At 53.0% G+C, this 13,255-nt stretch overlaps 1 protein-coding gene across 5 annotated transcripts; it reads right to left on the reverse strand.

The window, feature by feature from the left end:
• Window positions 1-2,426: 2,426 nt before the first annotated feature.
• PIGV (phosphatidylinositol glycan anchor biosynthesis class V) lies at window positions 2,427-10,112 on the reverse strand. 5 transcript variants are annotated; one of them, XM_019547989.1, is made up of 5 exons: window positions 10,012-10,093; window positions 7,991-8,073; window positions 6,191-6,342; window positions 4,566-5,738; window positions 2,427-3,172 (listed from the first exon to the last, which is right to left on the reverse strand). In XM_019547989.1, exons 3-5 carry the CDS (start codon window positions 6,275-6,277, stop codon window positions 2,861-2,863), a joined length of 1,572 nt encoding a protein of 523 aa, XP_019403534.1. In that variant the 5' UTR covers window positions 6,278-6,342; window positions 7,991-8,073; window positions 10,012-10,093; the 3' UTR covers window positions 2,427-2,860. The 5 variants fall into 5 exon arrangements, 4 of the variants coding, with proteins under 4 accessions (XP_019403534.1, XP_019403532.1, XP_019403533.1 ...); XM_019547987.1 differs by lacking the exon at window positions 7,991-8,073 and having other exon boundaries at window positions 10,012-10,112; XM_019547988.1 differs by lacking the exon at window positions 10,012-10,093 and having other exon boundaries at window positions 7,991-8,396.
• Window positions 10,113-13,255: the final 3,143 nt, after the last annotated feature.

Below are 13,255 nucleotides of genomic sequence, written 5' to 3' on the forward strand. Positions count from 1 at the left end.
CCGGCGCGGCTGCGCGCACGTGTGGCGCCGGCCTCCGACACCGGCACCGCCCCGCGGCCGGGGCTGTCCTCGTCGCCGCGCCCCGCGCAAAGGCCGCATCCTTTCCTGAGGTAACAAGGCCCCGGCGACTTTCTCCCCCCCGCGTAGCCTTTTCTACACCCTCCTGCAGCCCGTCTCCTCCACGCCGAGCAGAGCGCCCTCGGCCGTCCCCGCCCGCGCCGGGCGCAGAAGGGGCCTCAGCGGCCCGCCGAGTCCGGCCCTGCCCGGGGCGGGACCGCGCGCTCGGCCGGCCTCCTCTGGGAGACCCGGGTCGGGGCCCGGATCGCGGCCGCCGCGACCGCGCAGCTCTCCCCACGTCCAGCCTCCATCTTCTCCGCCGACGTGGCCGCTGCTCCCGGGGGCCCCACGGGCTGCCCTGCTTCACGGAGCGGCGCCGGCCCCACGAGCGCCTGCTTCTCTCTCCGGCTGGGCGCGGGCTTCACGGCCGGCTGCCCTGCGGCTTCCTGAAGGGGCAGGATGACACTTCCTTCTGTTGCCCGCGCCCTTCCTCCGCATCCCGCCGGCGGCCAGGCGCTCTCGCTTGCGGCCTCCAGGATTTTAGCTTACAACAGAATTTGCTGGTTCCCAGATGCCCGACTTCACATCCCGCAATGCAAGATTTCATCCCATCTTCAAAGCTACCCACTTCCTCCTCTTCTGTCCCAGCCTCGGCCCCCTCATACCACACACCCTAACTAGGCTTTAAAAGCCACGCGCACAACCGTACAATGGCTTTGAAGCTGTAACATCATAGAACCCCTATACTATTTACAGACCAGCTAACAGTAACTTCCCCAAGCCATCACCGTCCAAAGCAAGCAAACGCTAAGTGGTCTGTGGGGAATGATTTCATTCTCTAAATGTCTGAAGTTGATTTAGTGCCGGTGGGAGGGCAGCCCTGGCAATGAAACCCCTTTATTGGCACAAGTTCTCCTAAAACCCACCACAACCCGTCTCCCCTAGAGGGGCCGCCCACAAGCACGAGGACAGCTCAGTCTGCGCGGGGGCCCCTCGGAGGAAGAAGTGGGCGCCTGAAAACAGGCCCAGGTCGCGGTCGTGTTACCCGAGCCACCAAATGGCTCTGGAAGAAGCTCGAGATAGACTAGGTAGGTCGTGGGACACGCGCCAAGGCCAGAGGGCCCGACTGCGGAGAAATGCAGCAGGAGCGCTGGGCCGCGGACCTGAAGTGCCACTCGGCGCAGCTCCTTCCGCCTCCCAGCTGGCACACGACGCAGCAAGCGTGCTAGGGGGGCGCAGGCCAAGCAGCCGATCCCCTGCCTGCTTTGAGCTGCACCCTGATGTTACCGCGGTTCCTGTTTCTGGCCGGCAGTCTCCCTTTGGAGTTCTCACGCTCCCTCGGGGATGCAGGCACAGCCACACGAGACTAATGAAGAATTCAGCTCTTCAGCCCAAATATAAATGGACCCAGCGGGGCCAGGCGAGAAGACCCAGGCAGTGTGCATGGAAGCAGGTTTTGGCATCTTGCGTTTTCACACCTCGGCACAGTCACAGTGGCGGACGTGACGAGAGCTCTCGCTGGGGTAGCCTGGAGGGGAGAACAGGCGTGGAAAGGCTGGTCGCCAAGGGATCTGCTCCCAGCAAACAAACCGGCCTGGGCCTGACTCCCCCCTCCCCTCCACCGTGGTAACCCCCAGGCCCAGATCAGCCTCAACTACAGAAGTGGCTGAAGCCCAGGAAGAATCGGCCTGTGGAGGCATTTGTGCCCCGGGACGGTATCACCCAGCAGTCAGGGCCCCACATTCAGGCCCAAGTTTCTGTAATTTAGTGGAAGAGTAGCCCAATAAAGCATATTACTACTCAAGGAAACAAATGTGACTTGGATACTCAAATGTGTTCTGTTTGAGTCATGTTTGGCACCCATAAGCGATACAATAATTGCCCCACAGCCTTAACATGAAAAGGGATCGCTGTCTCGCACAGGAAGCCAGGGGAGAACTCAAAAGGCCTTGCTCTAAGACTGCATGGTTTCTAGCAGGGAGAAATGGCTATTTCTTTCCCTTGATGTCCAGCTGCCCTGCCCCTATCGCATGGCTTCTCTTCCTCCCTGCTGGGGCTCTAAGATTTCCCAGGTGAGAGATGCCCTTTCACAAAGAAAAAAACCCTCTGACTGGTCCAAAACCCGCAAAGCATACTGACAATACTCATACGCCATCAGTAAATCTCCACTCGCGCCCTCTTGAGAACCTGTGAGCTGCAGCACCCTAGTCCCTTTGGTGACATCTCCCCTGAGGATCACTCCAGTGTCTCCTTCACATCAGCCGTTACATGCAACACGCAAAGGGAGTCCCCAGAGCACTGGGCCAGAGAGAACAAGACATTCCTGGTGCAGGGAGAAAGCGTCTCACTTGGAGATGAAGGCTGCTTCCTTGAGTTTCTCAGGATCTTTATTTTGTAGGCAGACACGCTGGCTATAGGCTCCTCAGACAGCAGTGGGCTTCCCACTCATTTCATCAGATACTTACTTATTCATCATGGTAAAGTGCTTCACAGAAGATGTAAGAATTAAAGCCACGTTACCTGCCCCAGAGAGTTTACAGACCAGATTTTGGCCATAAGATGAGCGGTGAAAATGACAAAGGAGAGAAAGGAGGGCTGGAATAAGGATGGACGGGGGTTACAAAAAAGAGCACGGCTGTTCGAGGAACATGCACATACTGGTGGCTCCGTGCAACTTTGTACGCAACGAAGACAACAGCATAGTTCCCTTCCGTCAAGGTTAAAAGTGAGTCACAACTCTGAGCAGTGATTCTGCTTCTCTTGGGAAGTCGGTCCCAAATGCACGTGCACACACGATCTCTAGCTACGTCCAAGGCAAGAAGTTGCAATGCAGAATCAGTCCCAGCAGCCAGAAGGACAGGAAGTACCCCAGAACCCATTTGGTCAAGGCAGTATTCCTTCTGTAATTCAGCAATAATCGTGGAAGGGGGTTTTCAGAAACCCCTGTTCCAAACAACCCCAGAAGAGCGCTGCCTACAGGGGGCTGCTCAGAGAGGGAAGCTGCAGTCTGGGTGGGATCCCCTTCTCGCCACAGCAAGGCATCGCTGTCCTGGAGCAGGTGAGCAGAGAACCAGTACAGCACCGGGGAGGACGAGCCGAGGAGCCGCGTTAGGACCTGAGAATGACAAGTGGAAAAAGGAATTGCATTAATTACAGGCCTGTGAATCCAACCACCCTCCACTGCGAAGAAGGAAAGGGACAATCTGTCTCAGACTACTGCTCAATTGGAATGAAATACTGCCCTACTCCGTAGCGCTAGAATTTATTATGCTCGGGGCAAAATGTGTCTCAGCTCAGACTTACCCAACAAAGATAGCTGGGGAAGCAGCCAAGTAACCTCTAGATTATAAAAACAGTAACAACCCCAATTCCTCTGGTACTACGCAAAATGTCCACCAAACCATCTCCAAGAGCCCAGTGCCTGAGCAGTGCAGTGGCTAGCGGTTCCCGAGATTTGAATTCCCCTGTCTTTGCCTCAAGAAAAGGAGAAGTCCAACCCTTGGATAACAAGGATATTTCCCATTTATGCAGGGCATCCCATCCTGAAGGATCCCAAGACATGTTACAGATGCGATGCATGTTGCATGGGGAAGGCAATGTGGGTAAAATACCTAGTTTGCCTCGTGGGAAAGATAAGGGACTGCAAATGGCTTACAGAGCTGTGGACAAAGTGCTGGTTCTGGCATCCCTTATCATGTGTGCCCTGCGGCATTCCAGACCCCTGAACAGACTGGAGGCCCAGAACCAAACTCGCTCCCCACGAGTCTCTAACTGTCAAGCACATGTAGGCACTCACGTGCACAGATGTGCTGGGGACATGCCAGCACAATGGGGTCAGCCCGAGGGGCAGCAGGGCAGCAAGTCCAGAAAATGGAGTCCAGTTTAAGCAGTGAGAGACAGGGCAAAACAAGTGAGCTCTTCCTCCACTTGTGGTTTTGTTTCATGCTTCATGACCCATACCTGGGTTTCCCCCAAGCTGGCTCCTGCAACCGCCTTCCTTGTGTCGGTAGCAGTGTCAGAAGCAGTCCTGAATCAATTCTAGGGAGTGGCAAGGGTCTACAGAGCCTTTCATTTCCAGGCCACCATTTCAAATCCCACCCAAATTGGTAGTGGCCCAACATCAGGACACTCCCCCGCCCAAGAGCTGATTAGCACCATTTGGCTCAACTGGAGATAAGCATGTTAGAAACATCATCCAGTCGACAGATGGCCTACGAGAAACAAGCTGGTAACCCAGCGTTTCCATCAGCCCTGGCACCCGCCGGCCTCTTTTTGATCAGTTTCAATGACAGAAATGACTTAAACGGCTTCGGAAACTGAAGCAATGATCTCTCATCTGGAAGCAGCCCAGAGGGGAAAGGCAGAGCTTCCAGGCAAAAAAGCCTGCACTGTCCTGGGCCTATTCTGTGGTTAGGGTATCTCAGTCCCTGTGACTATCCATCCACCGCCCTTCCTCAGCACTTATTTCCCTTGAAGAAACAACTTACACGTTACTGTGATCATCTTACCTGCACGTGCATGCAGAGGAGTCCGAATACCAAGAGAGCAGTGACGTGGACCACATACACGAAGACACCAGAGGAGCAAAATCCAACCCCTGGCTTAGCAGAGCCCTCTCCTTCCCCGCTTTTATTCCTTCTTCTCACCAGGCCAAGCGTTAAGCAGTCCTGGAGATTGGCAGTGAGGTAGACGCAGGCAGCCCAAGCGCTCAGCACTGTGATGGGAGCAGCTAGCAGGAAGTTGGGGATCTGTTTCAGCTGAAAGTATTGCAGAAAACCCACGTTCCAGTAAACATCTTGAATGTAAGAATAGATCATAGGAACCCGGTGGGAGCACCAAGCAGGTTTCACCCCAGTCATGCTTGCTAGGCGATACCCTTTGTCCACGGCCAGCTGCAACAGCGGCTGGGGAACAGCATGTTCAGGGCTGACATCAGGGTCACAAAATCTCAAGTAAGCATAGAGCTGAAACAAAGCAGGAGGTAAAAAGAGGCCAGCACACGTCAGAACTACGGAGGCTGCCAAGCCGAGAAGTTGCCTCCAGACCCAAGCCTGTTTCATGACAGACCCCGCACCAGCTTGGAGCTGGAGGGCAAGGCGTCTGCTCTGGGTATAGAGCAAGAAGCCGGCATTGATCACCCCGTTGGAGCGCACGCCAGCAGCAAAGGAGAAAAGCAGTCCGCTGGTCCAGCTACGCCCCTTCTCCAGCTGCCACATGGCACTGAACGCCAAGAGGGCAAACATGCTTTCCGAGTAGGCGGCTGTCATGAACACATTGGCTGGGGTGAGGCAGAAGAGGATGGCAGAGAGGAAGGCTGTCCTGCGACACTGCAGCACCACGCAGCCCAGCTCGTAGAGGACAACAGCTGCCAGAACAGAGAAGAGGGTGTTTAAAAGTACAGCTGACAGGAGCAGGCGGCTCCGTAGGCAGAGCAGCCCCTGCAGGGGCCACAGACTGACCTCTGCCACCACTCGTATGCTCAGGGGGTACACGGGGAAGAAAGCAAAGTTGTGCTCATACACATAGCCATGCTCAGCTACAAACAAGAAGTGCTCTGCATCCCAGTGTGACAAGCCTCCCAACAGCCACTCCAATAGCCAGTCGCAGAAGCTGGGCTCAGACAGGCGGGGTGGAGAGAAGGCGTCTGCAGCGTGGTCCGGGATCAGGAGGTTAAACAGGGCCTGGATGAGAGAGGGAGAGAACTGAAACTAGCCATGCCTCGTACTGAAGACAGGGCCAGTGAATGAAGACTCCAGGAGTTCAGGGAGTATTCACACCAGTAAGGGAGTACAGTGAGGGGCCCAGACAGGCAGGGTGAGTATCAGGAAAAGTTCCCGATGGCAAGGTTTGCTGGGCTGAAATTGCTCCAGGTGGGGTTCCCAATCGCTTGGGACACCTACATCTGGACTGCACAAAGCTCTGGGAAACACAGAGGGAAAAATCCAAGTCCTGTGTCAGCCCCTGCCTGCAGGATGCAGCTGAACTAACAGGTCTCTTCTCTAGCACTTGTGTTCCTGCAGCCAGTTACGACTTAGTTTACTCCCAGCTACTCTGGAGCTGATCCTACTCAACCAAGCACTTCTGTAGCACTGTCCAACTAAGCTAGCTCCTCAAACTGGCGCAGGAGGCTTACCTGGAGCAGAAGCGTCAGGGCTCTGCACCACACCGCAAACTGCAGGACTTCTCGAAGGTAGGGTTCTCGTCTTTTCAGCAGCTTCATTCTGACCTCCGTGATGGGTCACTGATGCTTTCCATAGAAGAAATCCTCTCTCCGGTTTTTGAAACCTGAAATAAAGAGATCTGCGATTCTAGAGAGTACTGCTGGATTAGACCATGGTTGCACGGTACAGAAACCTACTTAATGGCCAACTCTATAACTTTCATGAGCGCACGTTTGCAAGCCTACATGGAACAAGAACTTCTCTTCTGTAAGACACTGTGGCCTCAGAGCCAAGCTGCCTCAGCCTACCATGTACATACAGAAAAAACACCTTCATGGCTTCTTCCCTCTGGACAGACTGAGGGAGAGGGCACAGTCTACTCTGTTAATCCACTTACTGGGCAAGCACACGCATCAAAAGCCTCCTTGGCTGTCTCAGTTGAAAAGGCAAATGGCTCAAGCCCCAGTTCAGCAAAGCATGTAAAATCCCCTGAGTTTTAAACAGATATTTTGCGGAAAGGGGAAGACCTAAAGTAAAGGTTTGCAGTTAAGCACGTGCCTACGAGTTTTGCTGGATTTGGCTATAAAACAGACACAAGGCCTGCTAGCTTCTCTCTTCCCAACGGGGTGCTCTTAGGGCAGGGCTGAAACACGGAGAGCAGCAAGGAAAAGGCTGTGAGGGAAAGCAGACTCCTTCAGGCCTGTCAAGCCCACACCTCGCTAGCACCAAACTCACTGCCCATTCCCTCACTTGCCTTCCGCAGGCTTCTCGCACTCAGCGCTCGGGCCCTGCACAGGGCAGAAAACTCAATTTACCTGATATGACATTAGAGAGCACTGTCTCCGTGTGTCTCCAACATTTTGGCAGGGGGCCGTACTCACTAGAGTGAGGGCATCTGCCCGATTCAAACAAGTCACATATGCTACAGGAACTCTCTTACCTCCCCCGACCTTAACTGGAGAAAATAAGCCAGTTTGAGGAAGCGACTTAAAGATTTATTCACACCTTGGCACTCTGGACTGACATTTCCAAGGCAGCTGTGATGCCCAGCTTCTGTGGGCCAGCTACAAAGCAAGCAGCCTCTAGATCCGTTATGCTGTTTTCAGTGACACCATGCTTTTTCCCTTGGCCCTGTAGCCCCTGGCTGCTTCTTGCTTTGACAAACAGAAGCCCCAAGTGTCCCTTAAGTTCTGACAGGATAGCACAGCACGCTCCTGTGCTGGTCCAGTTGTTATAAACCTCACAGAGAACTCTACAAGTACTTCAATTATCATCAATTTGGCCTCAAAGCACCTTGTGGGATGACAACACTTCTCCATTTCCATTTCACAGGTGGGGAAAACTGAGGAACCTGCCCAAGGATACCCAGCAGGTCCATGGCAAAACTGAGAACAGAGCCCAAAGTTACTGACGCCTGGTTCCAGGCTTTAGCCAGTAGATTACAGTTCCTCTTTTCTCACACACCAACACTTTTGATTTTGCTCATGTGTCCCCTTCTTCTGGGCAAAGTAATTAAACCAGGGCGCAGAGTACTACGTCAGGAAGATGTACTGTTTTTCTCCTAGGCAGAAATGGGGGGTGCTTCAACCCAACTCTAAATCCTACTAAATCTCACAGAACAAAGGCAGCAAAAATATAGTCTGAGCACTTTAGATGTTGTAAAAATTCTGCAAAGAATTTGTCAGTAAGGTTCAAATCAAACAGTAAGAAACCTGCTCTTGTGTGAAAACTGCACACCTGATATCAGAAGTCCAGAAAGAGCTGCAACCCACCATGTTGGCAGAGAGCACAGGACTGCATGGGACTAGAACGTCTTTCTACAAAAAAGCACCATCACGACCTGCTCACAAAACACCTGGGTAGACAGGACAGGGATAATAAAGAGCGGAGATAGGCTAACAAATCATCATGAAAAGAATTCAGATCTTATACAGAATTCAGGATGCATTTCTCTCCGTGTTTAATATGTCTAACCAGCCCTGTCTTCAGAAATGAATTCTCCTTCCCCAGCCATGAAAACTATGCTATCAAACCAGGCATAAGCACTAATAAAAATGCATGTAAAATAAATCACAGAAATGAAAATATGAATTAGGATAGATCTGTAAAAACCGCGGTGCTCGCTGTTCGCCGCCAGGGGGTAGCAGGCACTCGCGACATCGACACTGGCAATCAGGTTCTGGCCACACAGGACTCCTATTTCAGCGTACATATCGAAAACACTTCTAAAGCAATGATTCAGGCACCTCTGTTTTCTTGCAATATTCCTTCAGATGAAAGGAGCACTCAAAGTAAAAAAATACATTTATGAACCATTCTAACCCAAACCTTATACGAGACAAACTGAGTTTTAAAAATCCAATGCGCCTTTCATCTCTGCTGCTCACTGTCTGCATTTTTCTCCATAATAAAGGGAGCCTTGTTGGTTTTGCTTTCAGTCCATTTCAGTTCCTGGTACTCAGGCACAAGGCTACAATGTTTCACTGCAGCCACCAGGCTGTTTAAAATCATCCTCTATTTAAACACTGGGACTAAAATTGGGAACAGTTCCACTGCTTATTTGTTTGTACAAAACCAATACTGGATCAAAATTTACTGTAACATCCTCGTTTCCGAACCTGGTACGCTGGACCAAATTTAGAAGTGATTTCATGGAGGCAGATTCATGACTCGCAGCCGTGCTGGCGAACACCAGGGTGAAAGGAGCCCAGTGGATCCAGCGCGCAGGATTGTGCCCCCCTTTTTTTAGTGTATTTTAAAACATTGAATGAAAAATCACTTTGCAAAGACACGGTCTCTACCAGAGTCACTTGTGATTTTCTCTTTGAACTTGCGCCACATTTTGCTGTCGGGATGGCCCAGCCTGACACAGACTGCGCCTGGGATTTAAATTAAAATGACAGAGACGAAGCACAAAAATCGTCTCTCCTTGCTGCCGAGATAAGCAGGGCCAGCAATTTGCAGACTCCAGGAGAGGCTGAAATGTGGCCGAAGCCCCAAAGAGAAACATTTTTAAGGTGGCAAGACAAGGGGCGCTGGCGGGATCAGTCATGGGTGCAGATGCCACATGGCAGAACCCGTCCGGGTTTAAAAGGGCACCCGCCCCAACAGGGACAAGTTCAGCCATTTCCGCCGAATGCACGCCCTTGTCGGCCAGGAGTCTCCTGCTGGAGCCGCAAACTGTGGTGCTGCTCAGCACCTCGTTATTTACTCGGGGTCTCGTGCCAACAGGCCGGGAAACCATCGCTTCACGCTCCTTTTTTATCCGTCCAAGCAGCAGGCTGGTTCCACGTTTACAGACGACAAACCCCTTCTCCCCCAGCTTTGTTTAGCGGAAGGGTGGGGCGCGTGCACATGGGCCGTGCGGCAGATCAAGGAGGGGCGGGAAGCACAGAAGCAGCCGGACAGGGAGCAAAAAGCAGAGCAGTAGATTGGGCACAAGGGCAGGGAGCAGAGCAGCAGATCAGCCACAAAGCAAGGAGCAGAAAGCAAAGCAGCAAATCGGGCATGGGGCACAGGGCAGAGAGCAGAAAGCGCAGCAGCACAGGTCAGCGAGCGCAAAACAGAGCTACCGGCTGGGCATGAGGCTCAGGGCGGGAAGCAGAAAGCAGAACAGCAGCTCGGGCCACGAACAGGGACCAGAAAGCTGAGCGGCAAACCGGGCGTGAGGTAGGAGCGGAAAGCAGAGCAGTAGTTAGGACGCGCCCCCCGACGGGGGTCTCGGCACTTGGAGGAGGGCGGGGTGTGCAGGGGGGGCGGGGCCTGATGGAGCCCCTCCCCACCCCTCCCCCACCTGAGTGCTCGGCACGGGACTTCGGCTCCGACTCCATCCCGTGGCCACCTAGGCGCCCCCCGTCACTTCCGCCTTCCAGCGAGCACTTCCGGCAGCGGCGGCGGCAAGACAGAAAAAGAAAGGGAGCGCTTCCGGCTGTCCCGCGCGGCGCTTCTGCGCAAGCGTACTGGCGCTGGCTGAGGCCGCCCTCGTGCGTCACCCGGCGGGCGCCATCTTTGTTCAGGGCTGAAGGGCGGGTGCGGCGCCTAGCGGCTTCCACGTGGGGGCGGCGGGAGGCCCGCCAGGCCCGGGGCAGGAAGCGCCCCGCCCCGCCCCCGCCGTGAAACAGGAGGGTCACGGGCGGGGCCGTGAGGGAGCCACTGCAGCGCTGACCTCTGACCCCCAGCCCAGGGCCTGGCCCCACGTGGCCTCACACCAAGCCCCGCAGCTGCCAACACGCCCAAGGGCCACCCGTTGGGCAGCCACCCAAGAGACACAACCGGCTGACGCAAGGACCTCCAAGCTGCCGCTTTCCCCCGGGGCTTCCTTGCCTGGTCCCAGCCACGCGGTAGTGAAGACTCCCGAGGCGCCGGCGCCCCAGGCCCCATTGAGTTCGCATCCTCCTGCCTCGAGGATGCGCGAGGCCTGGCGAGACAGACAGCAGCGAGAGTTCAAACGAGTCCATCACCATGAGTTCGAACCAGCCCGAGCCCGTCCCTGACACTTGCGCTGCCACCACTCTCAGCCGGCGCCCCCGACGTGGGCTCGTGGGGGTGAATCGCCCTCGGCCTCAAGGTCCAGTCCTCCGCTCGCAGCCCCGCGCTGTCCAAGAGCGCGCCGGACGCACGCCTCGCGAAACGCAGGGGACTTGGGCTCCGCTCCCAGCACAGCCGCCCGCTTGCCGAGTGACCCCAGCCAGACCCGTGCCTCAGTTTCTCAGTCTGTAAAACGAGCGCAGCGGCGCTTACCTTCTCAGCATGGGGCTCCCGGACCCACGGAGGGACGTGCTCTGCAGCAGCTCGGAAACGCTGATACTCATTACCCGCAGCACACATGGAAACGGGATTTGCTCATGATGTGATATTAGCCACAACACACCATTGAGTAACACACTTGACCCTTCCGCCATTATGAACTTTACTTACTGGGAAAGGACGGTGGAAGCCTCCGCATAGCGCAGATCACTGCTGTGTAGGCAAGATCCTATCAAGTTCGGCTTTCTTCCTAAGCGAGATCTCATTGTGCTTAACCACAACATTGAAAGTGCCTCAAAAAGCACACTACAGCTTGTTAGGAATGCACTTTACAGGTTTTATTTTTGAGTTTAAGAAAAAAATGAGCAAAATCTTGCAGAGATCGAGAGGTTTCTTTCTCCAAGGAAATCCTATAAATGTGCATTTCAAAATGTTCCAGCATTATTTCCTTAATGATACTTAAGATTTCTTGCAAGGACAAGATGACAGGCATTGGCAGTTGCATCCTCAGCAGAGGTTTCACAAAGCTGCTTACAATCTGCCGGTGAGGGAGATGGGAGAAGCAAATGCGCCATGCTGCTAGCAAGGATCTGCACAGCTCCATGGGTCAAGAAAGAAGGCTGGCTTCAAGGAATATCTGCAGATTTGGAAGCTGGTGAAACTCCAGTTGTTTTTACATTCTGCGCCTGAAAGTCCGGTGTTGAAGTAAGTTTTGTAAAAAGTCGGGAGACTGGTTCTTTAAATAGCTCCCAATTACAAACTGGGCACCTTTCGTTCTTGTATTTTTACCTATTTCTCATCTGCGCTCGCTTGCACTGTTTTCACAAGATCACATGGCTAAACTCACCTTGTGAGGGACACGATGCTAGGGGACTCAGGCGCCCGAGTGGGTGCTTATTACCCGTTGTTACTCTTCTCTACCTCTCCTTAGGTACTGTGGCTGTACGTGTTTCACAGCTCACAGAAACATGAACAGAGACAGCCTGCCTGAAGACAAGTTCTTGGACAAATGCTGCTGGAAGCTATCATGGTGATTGTTCTGCTGAGGGTCTTTCCATTCAAAAACAAAGGAAAAACAATTTCAGGAGTTGATTCAGGAGTTCCCAAGTTTGCCGCAACCTGCTGGAACCAGATGCAGGATTCTCAGTTTGAATTAAAAGCAAAGCTACTAGGACATGTGACATTAACTAAGGGTCCCTGAATTAAGCCCTCATCTTTATATGCACGAAAGATAACTTTGGGGGCAGAAACGTGTGCTTAATGCCTTGGTGAACAGTAGTGATCAGCACACCAGGCTAAAAATTCATCCAACTTGATTGAGAGAATTTGGTCCAGTTGTGCACAGCTTGCCTCTCTCAAACAGCAAAGCAGGTCCAAGGCAAGATTTCTTTACTACGAGGTCACTCTTTTGCTACTACAGTCTCCCAAGGAATTGATTTGGAGGGATTCCCCTTTCCTACTAGCCAAGCAAGAACTGGAATTATAAACACTTTGGGGTTTTGTAGCAGCTGTTCATCACCAATAAACATAACCACTGTGGTGCGAGGACTGCCAGAAATTTAAACTGAAAACAAAAATGCCACTGCAGGGCAGAGAGTTTAAAATGGAACTGGGTTTCAAGGGGGAGGACTGGACCAGGCCTAAGAGAGGATTTGATTTCTTGGACAGAAGCAGCATTACGTAATGTCATTTGTCCGTTTTCCTTAAAACTCAGTACACATTACTGTTCTGAACCGTTTCCATTACAATGCCAAGATCATTGGCACCAGCGTCATAGCAAATGAAAGTAAAACTCACCCATTTCCCAACCAACCTATTAACGGGCAGATTTTCATGCCCACCACAAAGGTTACTGTGCTGGATACCGACTGTTGGCTGCTGGCTTGGAGGATGTTTGAGAAGACTGGAAAACCCCTCCCCTTAAGGGAAGTCAGTCTACACAGTGCAGTTCCAAGAAAACCAGACACATGCATGGGATTTTTTTTTTTAATTGAAATTTCCCATCTGCAGATACTGAAAGGCAACTGCCTCTCTCCTCCTAGCCTTTGCTTTCTTCACCCAACAGTGTCTTTTTCTTGAGCTCTCCAGTCCCCCTACGAAAGTCATTCTCCCTGCCTTCAGGATTTAATCGCCACTAACCCAGGGGCCAGTGTGACAGAAGGGGAAAACTGTAGCCTTACAGTTAATGGAGATGATTTTCTGTCCCCTCCACACACGATCAAATCACATGCTGCCAAGGAACAGGGCTCTGGAGCTCTCTCTACTGCCCAGGGGGCAAGAAGAGCTGGTCT

This window comes from Crocodylus porosus, unplaced genomic scaffold (assembly GCF_001723895.1).
Source record: "Crocodylus porosus isolate Cpor-Errol unplaced genomic scaffold, CroPor_comp1, whole genome shotgun sequence".
Lineage (NCBI taxonomy): Eukaryota > Metazoa > Chordata > Crocodylia > Crocodylidae > Crocodylus > Crocodylus porosus.